The 13,000-nt window shown below is 39.8% G+C and overlaps 1 protein-coding gene across 1 annotated transcript in view; it reads right to left on the reverse strand.

Moving 5' to 3' along the window:
• GRID1 (glutamate ionotropic receptor delta type subunit 1) overlaps positions 1 to 13,000 on the reverse strand; it is a 326,741-nt gene that overhangs the window by 60,708 nt on the left and 253,033 nt on the right. Inside the window, exon 10 of the mRNA XM_088472239.1 lies at positions 12,533 to 12,728. Within this exon, the coding sequence (XP_088328365.1) occupies positions 12,533 to 12,728 (196 nt within the window). The remainder of the gene's footprint in view (positions 1 to 12,532; positions 12,729 to 13,000) is intronic.

The following is a 13,000-nucleotide window of genomic DNA, read 5'->3' on the forward strand; positions in this document are numbered from 1 at the left end:
ATTATATGATATATTGTACTATATATTGTTCCGACGTGGATCAGAACGATATATCATACACATTTTGTAGTGTTTACGCCCATGATGTCATATATCATATAATGTGTAGCCAGAACATGCAGTGTGTATGGCATGCACAAAGTATCATTAAATCACATTGCACCATCAGCTGGGTCAGCTGTGTACCAAGATTTACATAACTGTTTTTACACAATAATATTACTACCTTCCACCAAATAGGGTTCTATATAATTCATCTCTGTTATAACAAGGAATTGCAGTCATAGGTAATGGAGGTAAAAAGAGAATATGGGCAATACTGACTAAGCGGCAATTTCAAAACTGCCATGTCTATCTCTGATTTTGTATTTAATAATATTGCCCCTTTAAATCCAGTGCCTCAAAACTTAGTGGCTTTTAAAATTGCAATTTACTACATTTAGCCCTGCGTCTCACAGTAACAAAACAAGTTAAATAATTTAAAGAGATGACATATTTGTGTCTATTGATGGTACAGTATATGTACCATCAAGGGTACAGTATATGCATGTCCAACACCCTGCATTCAAAAGAGTTGACAGTATTTCTTCTTCATTAAGATTCTGACCATTCCCCAAATTGGAACAGTTACTCAGTAGCAGCCTGAAATCCCCACATCAGCCAGTAACCATGAAAACAGATGCCATCAGTTACAACCTCAAGGCACAGCATGCTGAGCCATATAACTGGGGTAAACCTGCAAACGATGTCTATGTTCTAATGACCCAGATATAAGCTTTCCAACTATTAAAGCCATGAGAGATTAAATAAAAAATAGACATTGAAATGAGTGTCATTATACCATATTTTATCCCTAGTCATAAAAATAAGCATTTGTTTTGAGAGATGCTTATCTGTTTTGCAACTGAACAATTACATATTAAGTAGTTTATTAAGAAATACATGTTTATTGAAAACTCTGCTTAAACTGCATAGACTGTATAGACTGCATGTATGTATTCCAATGAGCACACAATTCTGTGAATTAGCAGCTCCACCATTTTGTGAGTAACAGCAATCTCACTCTGAGAGTGCTGATTCTGCAGTTAACCACAGGGTGTGATAGCATACCATATCTGTATTGTGCAAAGAACACATTCATTAAGGCATCAGCCTTAATGATCAGAATTTCATTGCTTTTTTAAGCTTGAGTGACAGAAATTGAGTAGATTTTGTGAAATTTCAGATCATGTCTAAGAAGCCCTAATAGGACATGTGAAACTGTAAGGTTTTTTGTCTATGGAATTTCATTGCATTTTCATCATTAACCATCAGGGAGCACCAAACCAGGCCACCTGCATGGGAGAAGAGCAACAAAATGGTACAGTAGCGCTGGTGGAGGAGGGGACAGCACACAGGAGGTGTTTCAGGGGTGCAGAGGGAGAGATAGCTGAGAGGGCAGGCTGCAGGTGTGTGGGGCAGTGGCAGCAATGGGGCAGTAGCGGGGGTGTGGAGTAGTGGCAGCAGCAGGGCAGTTCACAGGGGCAGCAGTGGGGGAGAGAGAGGCTCACTGGAACTGATGGTTCCAGTCCTGAACAGTTTTCTTAAGGATTCTACAGATGGAACGGTGTGTTCACGATGCAATATTGTGAATGATTTCCCTTGAACACTCCACGACACTCCAGGACATGATATGGTGCTTAAACAGCACATTTTTACTTAAGAACTATCGTGCAAGATCAGTGAGATCTGTGATGCAGGCATCTGTGTAAAATAAATTATTAAGAGATGCACAAATGGATCAGTGCAAACTGTGTGGCTTGCATTTTAAAAAAAAATCAATAAGACACAGATGCATGGACGGATCAGTGAGATCCGTCCAGGCACCCATATGAAAAAATAAATTTTATATATATATATATATATATATATATATATATATATATATAAAACGTGTGCCCCCCACCCCAAAGAAACAACCAGCCACGGCTCTGGAGACCAAGTACTGGTTGTGCTAAATGCAGGTAACAAATGATGTAGGGGTCCCCCATATGAAGCACAACCAGCACCAGGCTTTTAAGAACCAGTCCTGGTTGCCAAAATACAGGGGATAAATGACATATGGGTCCCACCAGCACTGGGCTCTGAGCCCGTCCTGTTTCTGGAAATACAGGGGAAAAAATGGATAGGGTTCTCCTGTTTAAACCATAACGAGCACCGGATCCTTTCTAGTGGGGGGCTAATGCCATTGCCAAGGGAACCCTTTCACCATGTCCCATAGACCACTAGTTGGACCAGGCCGGTGGGATCTGTGGGGAGGTGGGGACCCCCCTAATAAATGGGTCCCCCTCTACATGGCACCTCAGGCCTAGGCTGATAGCCCAGGGCTATCCCCATCACCCCTGGGTGGTGGGTGCCGAGATGATAGTGTATTGTGTTGTATATGAAAGGTAAAATATTGTCTTTTGCAGTAGGACTACAGGTACCAGCAAGTCTCCCTCGCATGCTGGTACTTGGAGAACCACAAGTACCAGCAAGTGGGGGATTAAGGGCCCGCTGGTACCTATAGTACGCCTGTAAAATAAATATTTAAATAAAACAGGAACACACGATTGTTTTAATATTTTATTTTCCTGCACCTTCACCTGGGGGGTGGCAGCCTTTGAACTTTTACATGGCTGCCACCCCCTCAGAACTTCCACAGCATCTTCACCTGAAGAATGCCACCCATCCAGGACTTCCCTGGTGTTTTCTGTCTTCTCTGCTACTTCCCCGCCATCGGACGGCCATGCTGTTGCTTCGTGCTGGCTTATATAAGCCAGCCGAGAGTCGGGGTGAGTTGTGATTGGCTAGCGGTTGCCATTTTTACATTTCAAAAATGCAGCTGAGACGCCATTTTTGAAATTGACACGGAAATAACCTAAAGTTACATTTGTGGTTCTCACCATTGAAGTCAATGTTGTCAACCATTCATTGGCTGAGAGGCAGAAGGCTCATTTCTCTCATCCAATTGGCACTCAGCACCAGGATTTCTATAGTGAAATCCCACTACAAAGCCATCATTCGGGTAGTACTGTCCTTATAGGACAGTACTAATGTCCGTGGCTCGCGAAATTCATTATTTTGTTTTGCCAAGACCCTGGATTGCCTACTTTGGAATGAAGAGGACTGATCCACACATAGGAAGAGCAGAGTATGGATTTTTTTATTACAGGTACCTATGGATAATCTACTGGAGAAGAACACAGATGGGCTACAGGGATACTAGGTGAGTATGTAAGATAGAATGCGTACATGTGTGTGTGCATGTATGTGTTAATAAAATTTTACTGTCTATGGTGTGCGTGTCCTGTCTTTCCTTTAATATTTCTTTTGCAGTGGAACTACAGGTACCAGTGAGCCCGTAATGCCCCGCATGCTGGTACTTGTGGTTCTCCAAGTACCAGCATGTGGGGGAGGTGGGGGTGGTCCTGCAGTTCCACAGCAATAGACAATATTTTTACTACAACAAATGCACCACACTACACAATCATATGGCACCCACCACCCAGGGGTGCAGGGGATAGCCCCGGGCTCTCAGCCTGGGCCTGGGGTGCCCTGGAGAGGGTGACCCCTTTATTGGGGGCCCCTAGCTCCCCAGGGATCCCTGGCCTGTGATGACTAGTGGTCATGGGTGATGCTTTGGCTGGGAGACCTGGTGAAAGGGCTCCCCTTGCTGTGGCATTACCCCCCCCTACAGCTAGGAAAGGTCTGGTGCTGGTTCTGGATAATACAGGGGAATGCTACACATTTTTTCCCTGTATTTCTAGAGCTGGCTCAGAGCCCAGTGCTGGTTGCGCTTAATACAGGGTACCCCTTTGTCATTTGTCCCCTGTATTTTGGCAACCAGAACTGGTTCAGAAAAGCTCGATGCTGTTTGTGCTTCATATAGGAGATTCCTATGTAATTTGTCCCCTGTATTGAGCAAAACCAGTACTGGGTCTCCAAAGCCCGGGGCTGGTTGTTCATTTTTGGGGGAGGGTGCAGGCATTTTTATTTTTACACAGGTTTTAATTTTTTTTTTAAACACAGCACAGACGGATCTCACTGATCCTGTCCATGCTTCTGAGTTTTATTCATACACAGATGCAGGCATCACAGATCTTCCTGAACCAAGCCTGCATCTGTCTGCACTAATGCCCGCTATCTCCTCCAGGTCCTGCAGTCTGCACCACCGCCACCCACACCGCCGCTAATGCCCACACCACCGCTAATGCCCACCACCTCCCCCGGGTTCTGCAGCCTACACTGCCGCAGCTACCGCCAGTTACTTTCCCTGAGTCCCACCGCCACTACTGCCCACAAAAGAAAGCCATCTTGTTGCACCTAAGTGAAGCCACTTTGAGTACAACCCCTGCTGTGGCTGTGCAACAAGTTGAAGCTTCCTATCTGTATAATGGCGCAATTGTGAAGTAATAGTTTAAAAACTGTAACTTTCTAGTTTACCTGTAACCCAAAAGCACCTACCCTGGAACAATAGCTACCTATTAAAACAAACCACAAGTCTAAATTCGCCCCATACCCTGACTTCCCAAAATCCTCCATAAAGAACAGCAAAAAATTGTTCAGAAAAAACTGACAGTTGGAACTTTAGATTACTCCAAAATCCTAATTTTTTATTTTTTTAACCTGAAATTTGGCATGCAGCACCAAGCTCCAGTTCAATGCCAAATTTCAGCTTGGTATCTCTAAAAGCTTTTGAGGTGTAGCACCTTAAACACTATGACCCCCCTCGGGAGTTCTCTATGAGAGAATGCAGTTTTTTTTATTCTGCCTTAATATAAGGGCACTACTGTGCCTTTATAATCATACTCACAAGACTTTGTTGTCAGTTTGTATACAGTATATACCTCCAAAACTAATTAACAAACATCTTGTAAGCTTCCCCACTCATCCACTTACACTCTGACACAACGTACTCCTTTTTAATAACCTCTGCTATTCAAAAAATATTCACATACTCCCCTTTAATTTTTTAATGCATAGTCACCAAACAACAGTGGTATTAGCACACTATACCCATCTCACCTCCCTAGCCCATGGCCAAAATGAATGTGGACCTTGTCCTTACAGTTGGCCCATTTACTTTTGCCAACCATATGCCTATGGAACACAGAAAACACTGAAATTGAAGCATTAATTGCAAGCTATGTAGGCAAAGAAAGGTAGAAACTAGGATATCCAGATTTTTTTGGTTTGGAAAAGTTATATGCTATGGTGATTATAAAATATTTTGCTTTATCCATTATGCTAGTAAAATTATTAATAGTGTACTGGAGATGAGATATTAGTACACCAGTATTTACAAAATGTCAGTGGTACATTAATACATACAAGATGCATAGAGATCCCAATCTTGACATAAGAGAAATAGATTTAATTTGAAAGGGCTCTATTTATCACAATCTGCATCTAAGATGGGAATGGGTTGTGATAATATCACCCATATATTTGAATACATCTCAAAGATGTAACAAATTTTGAATGCAGGGACAGGGCTTGCGAGAAAGCTTTGTCCCTGTGAATCCTCGCCGTACATTTTCCGATGTGTTTTTTGCAAAAATACCCTGACGTGCGCGCCTCCAGCAAAATCCACCCCCCCCCCCATCATACAAGCCTTAACAGGTCATGTAGAGAAACAGCTAAATGAAGTGTAATTTCTACAAAGCATGGACATTACCTGGTACTCATCATATTTTTCACTGATAAAGTAGGTAAATAAATAGGTCTAGTTTTAGTGCACCAGATAATTTAAATCATGTCTTTATAGATGTGGTTATGTTTTACAAGCTTAAGTGGTCTATATACTAATAATCGCAGATCATCAGTTATTTTAATTTTGAATAAAAATATCCCGGCTATGTACAAATGGGAACTTGCAGGGACAGTAGTTGAACATAGTGTCAGCTTCTGGTGTCAGCCAGGTGGTTGCGAAAGAGAGATGGAAAGATCTCTCTCCTGCATCAGGCGCTTCCATAGGCTTATAGTAGTTTACATGATCTAAAGATGGTCTAAACTACAGGGGATAACTCTGAAAAGCTTTGCTTTTGGAGTTTAGTACATAGGGGTCAGATCGTAGCACCTATAGATAATAATGGGGACTGCGATCTGAAGTGCTAATTAGCACTTTGCTGGAGATATCTGGGAAATTTCCTGCATTATGCCATTAGTACATGGGAACGATACATAAAATTATTCAGAAACTACAAATTCTGCATTATTTTATGTAAAAATCATCTTGATACATACTGTAAGTCCATAAATCTTTTAGACATTGCAATTTATTTTTCAGCTACGTTATAGGTGGAATAAAATAGTTTATCAGCTACATAGCAGCAAGGAATAACTGTTTTGCAAAATGGAAAGCTAAAAGAAGTCCAGTTTGTATGGTATGATGAGGTTAGAAGCAATGAGAGAGGGAATAAAGAGACTAGAACATTGATAAGCACAATACAGTAATGCTGCCCAAAGAATTTTTCAGGATGATACAGTAAGTGCTGGTCCTCAAGGCCACCATCAGGGGGGATTGCCGTGACTGGAGCCCAGGCCAGGAGTGAGTTGACTGACAGGCTCAGGCTCAGGATGCCTGCCTGCTACTAATACTGTCCACTGCCCACTACTACTATCATCTTTGCTCCTACCAGCGCCACGCTCACTACTGCCCCCAAGCCGCCAAATAATAGAAGTGCCTCGTGTGTCACTTCTCACCCAGCTGCCCAGGGCCACCCTCCTGCTCTGCCTCCTACCTACGTCACAGCCAGCCCGTACAAAGTTCTTCTTCTTAGCCATTGTTGCATGACATCATGCTGCACCTCTGAATGAGGGAGGAGCTGTGGTGTGTGAGGATTGAGGAGCAGCCAGAACAGAAGAAGAGTGAGGTAACTAAGGTAAGTGTCTGGGGTTGTGGGGAGGCCAGGGCAGGGGGACCCTGCCTATTTTGGTAGTCCCAGGCCCAATAATTTCTGATGGCAACTCTGCTGGTCCATAATAGCGGTGCTTCCATACATTGAACATTGCATGGGTATGATGTATAGTTCACTGCTTGGAATCAGCATCATGACAGTTGGGAAAATCAAACATGTTTGATATTAAAATTTTAAAAAATTTTGATTTATAAGTGTTGGACGATTATTGGTTCTGTACGGGATGCTGGCACTCGGGATCCCGGTGGTCAAAATCCCAATGCCGGCATCTCGACCAGTTTAGAATGCTGATGCCCCCAGTTAAGAAATCCTAACCAAATCCCTATCCTTAACCATAACCCTCCCTCCCTGCAGCCTAAACCTACCCCCCAGCTGCCTAACCTTAACCCCTTACCTTGCCCCCAACCCGAGTACTTACCTGCAGGATTCCAGTGGTTGGTATGGTGGCACCAGTATTCTGGCAAGTGTCAGAATTCCAGCGTTGGCATTCTGACTGCCGGATTCCAAACAGTTGGCATTCTGATTGCATCCCATTCTGTACATTAAATGTTCAGAATGGATTGGATACAGAATGCCGGTGCTTGGGATCTCAGCAGTCAGAATCCTGATGTCACCATCTTGACAGGGTTAGGAAACTGTCACTTGTCGGTCAGTATCCTAACTCTACCCCTCCCTCATTGGTGCCTAAACCTCACCTCCCCATCCAGGCAACCCTAAACCTAACCCTCCCCCATTAGTGCCTAACCCTAACCCTCCCCCTAACCCCAGTATTTAACATCAGGATTCTGGCGCTGGGATTCTGACATGTGTCAGGATTCTTGCGCCGGCATTCTAAGTCCAAGCGTCACAACTATTTGAATTTTGACCGGATCCCGTTCAGAACTTTCATGCATCAGAGGATCTGAATGATAATGTATTCTAGTTGTTTCTAAAAGACGGCAGACAAAATAGGATTATTACAATCCTATTTCAGCTGCCGTCTTTTAGAAGCAACTATAATGGGGAAATGCATGTATGGGAAAAAGCAAACTATAAGATATATAAAATTTGATGTTCGGAGTTCATAAAATGTGGTCTGTAGGCCCAGAGCTGTAGACTTTTTGGTGCCCTGTGCCAGAAAGAGCTTTGGTGCCCCCCTAATTTTTCAAAGGGACATAATGCACCCAAATAAGAGCCATGGCTTCATGGGGAAGGGCCAGGGAAGAGATTGGATAGGCCAGGAGATGCTGGGGATGAAATAAGAGGAAGCTACAAGCAAGATTGATAATAAAACAGAAATTTGACAGGCCCAAACAGTGCCCCTTGACCTATGGTGCCCTGTGCGATGGCACCGGCCACACTACCCTAGCTACGGCCCTGTGTAGGCCAAATGCTATTATACAGGCCAGAGCTATTTGAGATGACTTCTAATATTCATAATAATTTAAAGTTAAGGGTCCATTATTCTTTATAATACACTAGTTTGTACCTAACTAACTTTGGAGAACTCACAGTTAATACAGTACAAATATTATTTACAGGAGCTTAGACATTACTTTTTTCTAACAATAAAAGCAGTTTATGTGAAATGTGAATAATAATTTGTGGAGTTACATTTAAGAAACAATCTAAATATATTTAATGTGTGGGAGTTTTGCTATTCAATTGGGTGCAGGGTTTTTAATTTTTTCAGCAAAGGAGATTTTTTTCTTGCAGCCCCAGAGCACAACCAATTTTTCCAAAAATCCGTATTTTTAGGAAAAAATGGTCAAGAATTACTCTGGGACCCTTGTGGCACCCATCCCCCTAAAGACTAATTAAGCAATTTGAAGTTTCCAATTAGTTTAATTAGTCAATAATTACTCTCCTTCCAAAGCTCTGTCTTCATTCAAGTTGTCGGTATCTGGTCTTCTGCAGCAGTGTGTGGTAAGCATGTGTAAGTATGTGTGAGTGTGTGTGACCCCCCCACATCCATGTGTGCAAGCCCCCCCTGAATCAGTAGCAGGGAGAACTACATCTCCCAGCAGCCACCTTCCCTCCCAGCAGCGACCCCCATAGTACAAAAATGTAGGGTAGTTGACTAGGAGCGTGGAGACTACCAGACTGGTAAGTTGCTTTTTATTCTTTTTCCTCACACCGCCGGGTTTCCTAAGCAGAAAACCTAGCATGCATCTCTTTTTAATTGGATACCACGGGTATTGGAGCGCGCATGCCCATAGTAAACCAAAATTGGGTGTAAGGTCTGCAAGACTTTTTGTGGTTCAAACCTAATTGAATTTTGCCCCATAGTGCATTCATATGTAATATTCTGTAGCACTGAACTTACTATTAAAATTAGGTAAAAATATTGTAATATTTGCTTTTTCTACAGCACTAGAATAGGCTTAGGGCTTAATAATAATTTCATCGAACGAAAGTCAATCACTTCCTATCTAACTGCAAGAACGCTCTATATTAAAAGTTAGATATTCCCTGCAAATTATTGATGCTATAAACCATTGATAAACGCCTACACAGCAGGGAAGAATCAATGCAGTTCTCATAACAACAGCTGCAAAAAAACTTTAGCAGTGATAATTAGCTAACATTTTTTTGCAATTGCCTCATACTGTTTTAAAGCCACAAAACATTTAGTGAAAGAATTAAAACACTGTGTCTTAATCAAAGTTCTAATAAAAAGCAATATTTGTTTCCTGAACAGTCTCCATCTGCTTATCCAGTATAATGGAGAGAATCTCCAGCTATAAGGAAGAAGATGAATGGGATCTGTCATTCCTTGTCTTACATTCTAAAGATCTCACCTACAAACATTTTGAAGCTGTCTGCCCTTACATTAAAAATATCATTATGACTGATAATCTTTGGCTTTTAAGTTGAATAATTCTCTGTGCACTTTTTAAAAAGCCAACCTTGAAATGTTCTGCCAGAAAGCATGTTCTCATGTCAGGATGTTCTATTAGAGTCTATGTTTAGCAAACGGCAGCCTTTTATCTATAGACATATCTAGACAAGATAATTGTAATAATTCCATCAGAACAAAATGAAAGCTTTGAGAAGATTACATTCTAAATAAAAAATGCTTATTTATTTGGATTGTAATGTCACCTGTGCCCACTACTCACTTTCCTAACTAGCCTTACTCATTGAAGAAGCTATTTTATACTTAAAGAAAAAACATTCATCCGTATCTACAATTTCTCGTCTCCTTTTCTTGCCTTCTGTAAAACGTTCTAGAATCTTGAAATAAGACAGGAAACTCCAAGCTTCTTCTCTGTAGCCACAGAGCAATTAAGACAATAGCACACCAAGGGCTTCAATAAAACTACAAGCACTTTACAGAAATGGTTTTGGTCTCAGACCACATAACATTTGAAAAAAAGCGTCTACTAACAAAATGTGACACACTGTAAAGAACATTTTTCATTCTATTATTCAAATCACAATGCATAAAACCACATACTAATCTTCATGCTTTTCTCTCAAAATATAAATATATATTGTTTAATCATGAAACAATGTAAATTGAAATAAGCTCTATTTAAATATAAGAAAGACCACAAAAAGTGTGTCTTTAATCCCTTTATTCCCTTCATCCCAAATAGCACTGCAAATAATACTTAGATGTACCCGGTACAGCTATATCTATAAAACGCTACCATAAAACTACAATGTACCATACTATTACACATTATATTTCAAAGACATACTATGTTGATGTTTTAGGGGTGATTTAGTTGAATGTAAACATCATTTTGTGTATGTGCAAATATTCATTTTCATATTAACATATCCATGTATCTTCAGGTACATGGATTATAACTAATGCTAATAATGTTTGGGTTCAGAATGATCATGTTTATATGTGGGTGCAGAAATTATGCTTGATAATAATGTATTTTAAAGATGTGTTTAACACAAAATACGACACATCTCAAGGGAGCATCCTTAACTTGTATTGCCCTTTACCATGATTATGGCTTAATAATAACATATAATTGTTGTCATCCTAATATATGAGTTCTTTATCCTGTGGTTACCATATCTTGAGAATACTAGTTCTCGACACCTGGCTTGAATGATTTTATGCAGAGATGCCAGTGCGCAGATGACTAATCAACCATGGTTTATGGCTCAGCCATCTATACTTTAAATATTGGCAAAACATGTATTAATGAATATTTACTGTAAGAAATATTAAACAAAACTATGTTTTATAATCCATATATGGGAGTACTGCAGTATATATTTGTAAGTACGGAAACACGTGTCATCTACAAATAACAGCACTATAGAAAAAATAGAGGAATTACATCTTTTTCTAAGGACCATATTTCAAAAATATATTTCTTATGTATATGTGCATAAACTCATTCTGTGTACTGCATGTAGAATTATATCTATATTATGTTCTCAAAGAAAAATATTATAATTATAAACTTTCTAACCAGAAGTACTGTAATTTTCTACACAAGGCAACAACAGTATCATAATACAGATTAGAATGCCACACTCCTCTTTGAGCGACCTCACAGTAAAGGAGGCTTTTTGGGAAAGAAGTGAATGTTTAAAAATTATGTATAATGGTTACTTTTTGGGGTTAGCCTCCTACTGAGAAGCTGTTCTCATTCTAACGGTCCCCCTAGCAACATGTTATATAAAAAATAAGCTAGATTTCAGTGTTTCATTCTGTTTATTTTAGGAACAGATTTGTATTTGCATTTCTGTATGTAATTTTTATATTGTAGTATATAAATAAGAATTGTTCTAAACTCAATTTACTAACATTCTTTATTTGTGTTTTTAACAAATTAATGTTCCAGAGAGGCATAGTGTTTAGAACACTATAGTTAGGTCAGGTAATGGTTTGGTTATCAGTCATTCTCATTAAATTAGGTTGAAATTGTGTTTTGAGATATGCCAGGGAGTAATTGAAGACTTTGTCACATTGCCAGCTTGAAACCATATTTACTGATTGGATAACTGGTAAGTTAAGATTGAGTGTGAGAATTCTTTTGGGAGAATTTAATAACTTTAGACAGATCAGTTAGTTTTGTTTTGATTAACCCTTTCACAATTCACTCACCATGCATTCCCAGGAGGGTCTTGTCTCGATGAATTGACATTTGCCATCTGAATGCTACAAACCAGCCTCCTAGAATGTAAGCTTATGAGCAGGGCCCCCTTACCTCTTTTTATGTCTGTTATTACCCAGACTCATCTTATTACTTTTTTCTTCCCAATTGTAAAGCATAAGAATATGCTGGCACTAATAAATAAATTAGTCCAAGGTGTTGCTATTGTTTGATTACTGAAAAACACAATATTAGTACATAGTGTGTGTGCTACATATTTAAGTAGTATAAATGTATTTGCATCCAACTCTAAAACTAACCCTTTGTGTTATTTGGTTTTGAAGATGTGGTTTTTGGTTTGTGTTTTTATAAATCATTTAGTTACATATCTGGGGAAGTTGTTTAAAAGTTATTTAAAGCAAACTCTTTTCTTCATATGCAAATTTTTTCCTACAGTATTTTTAGTTTTTTATCAATCTGGGACCCAGAGTCTGGGTAATTATTTTATTGTATGGTTATGAATTAAAACATTTTGCATACCTTCCTAATGCCCTCAGTAGGGCTGGAAACACAATTGTCAGCGCCATTGTTTCTGCTAATAGTCCTCCATAGTTCTGCAAATGTGCTGTCTTGCTCCAAAGTGTTTGTTCCTTTTGCTTTAAAATATTCATATACAGCTGAATCTTTAACTGTACCATATGATAAATCCATTTGTTTGGCCAAGTCTTGAAATGTTCTACAAAAATATCATAAATAAGAGACAAAAAGGTTAATTTTTTCTACAACAATAGTGAAGCAAGTCATGACGTCAAGCAGTGAAGTAATTTAGGGCACAATGCAGAAAAAGTCAGTGTTATATCCAGGCAAAGGGATCAATCATTTAAATTCTAACTTCAAGAAGAATTCATCTGTAAACTACAACAAGAGGTTGCAGCCATTGTGTACGCCCAACAACCATTCATGACAATTGTAATAAGTTCTTAGGGAAATGATACTTTGATTTTGGTT

The sequence above is a fragment of the Taudactylus pleione genome, unplaced genomic scaffold (assembly GCF_031769625.1).
Source record: "Taudactylus pleione unplaced genomic scaffold, aTauple2 ptg000121l, whole genome shotgun sequence".
NCBI classification, from domain to species: Eukaryota; Metazoa; Chordata; class Amphibia; order Anura; family Myobatrachidae; genus Taudactylus; species Taudactylus pleione.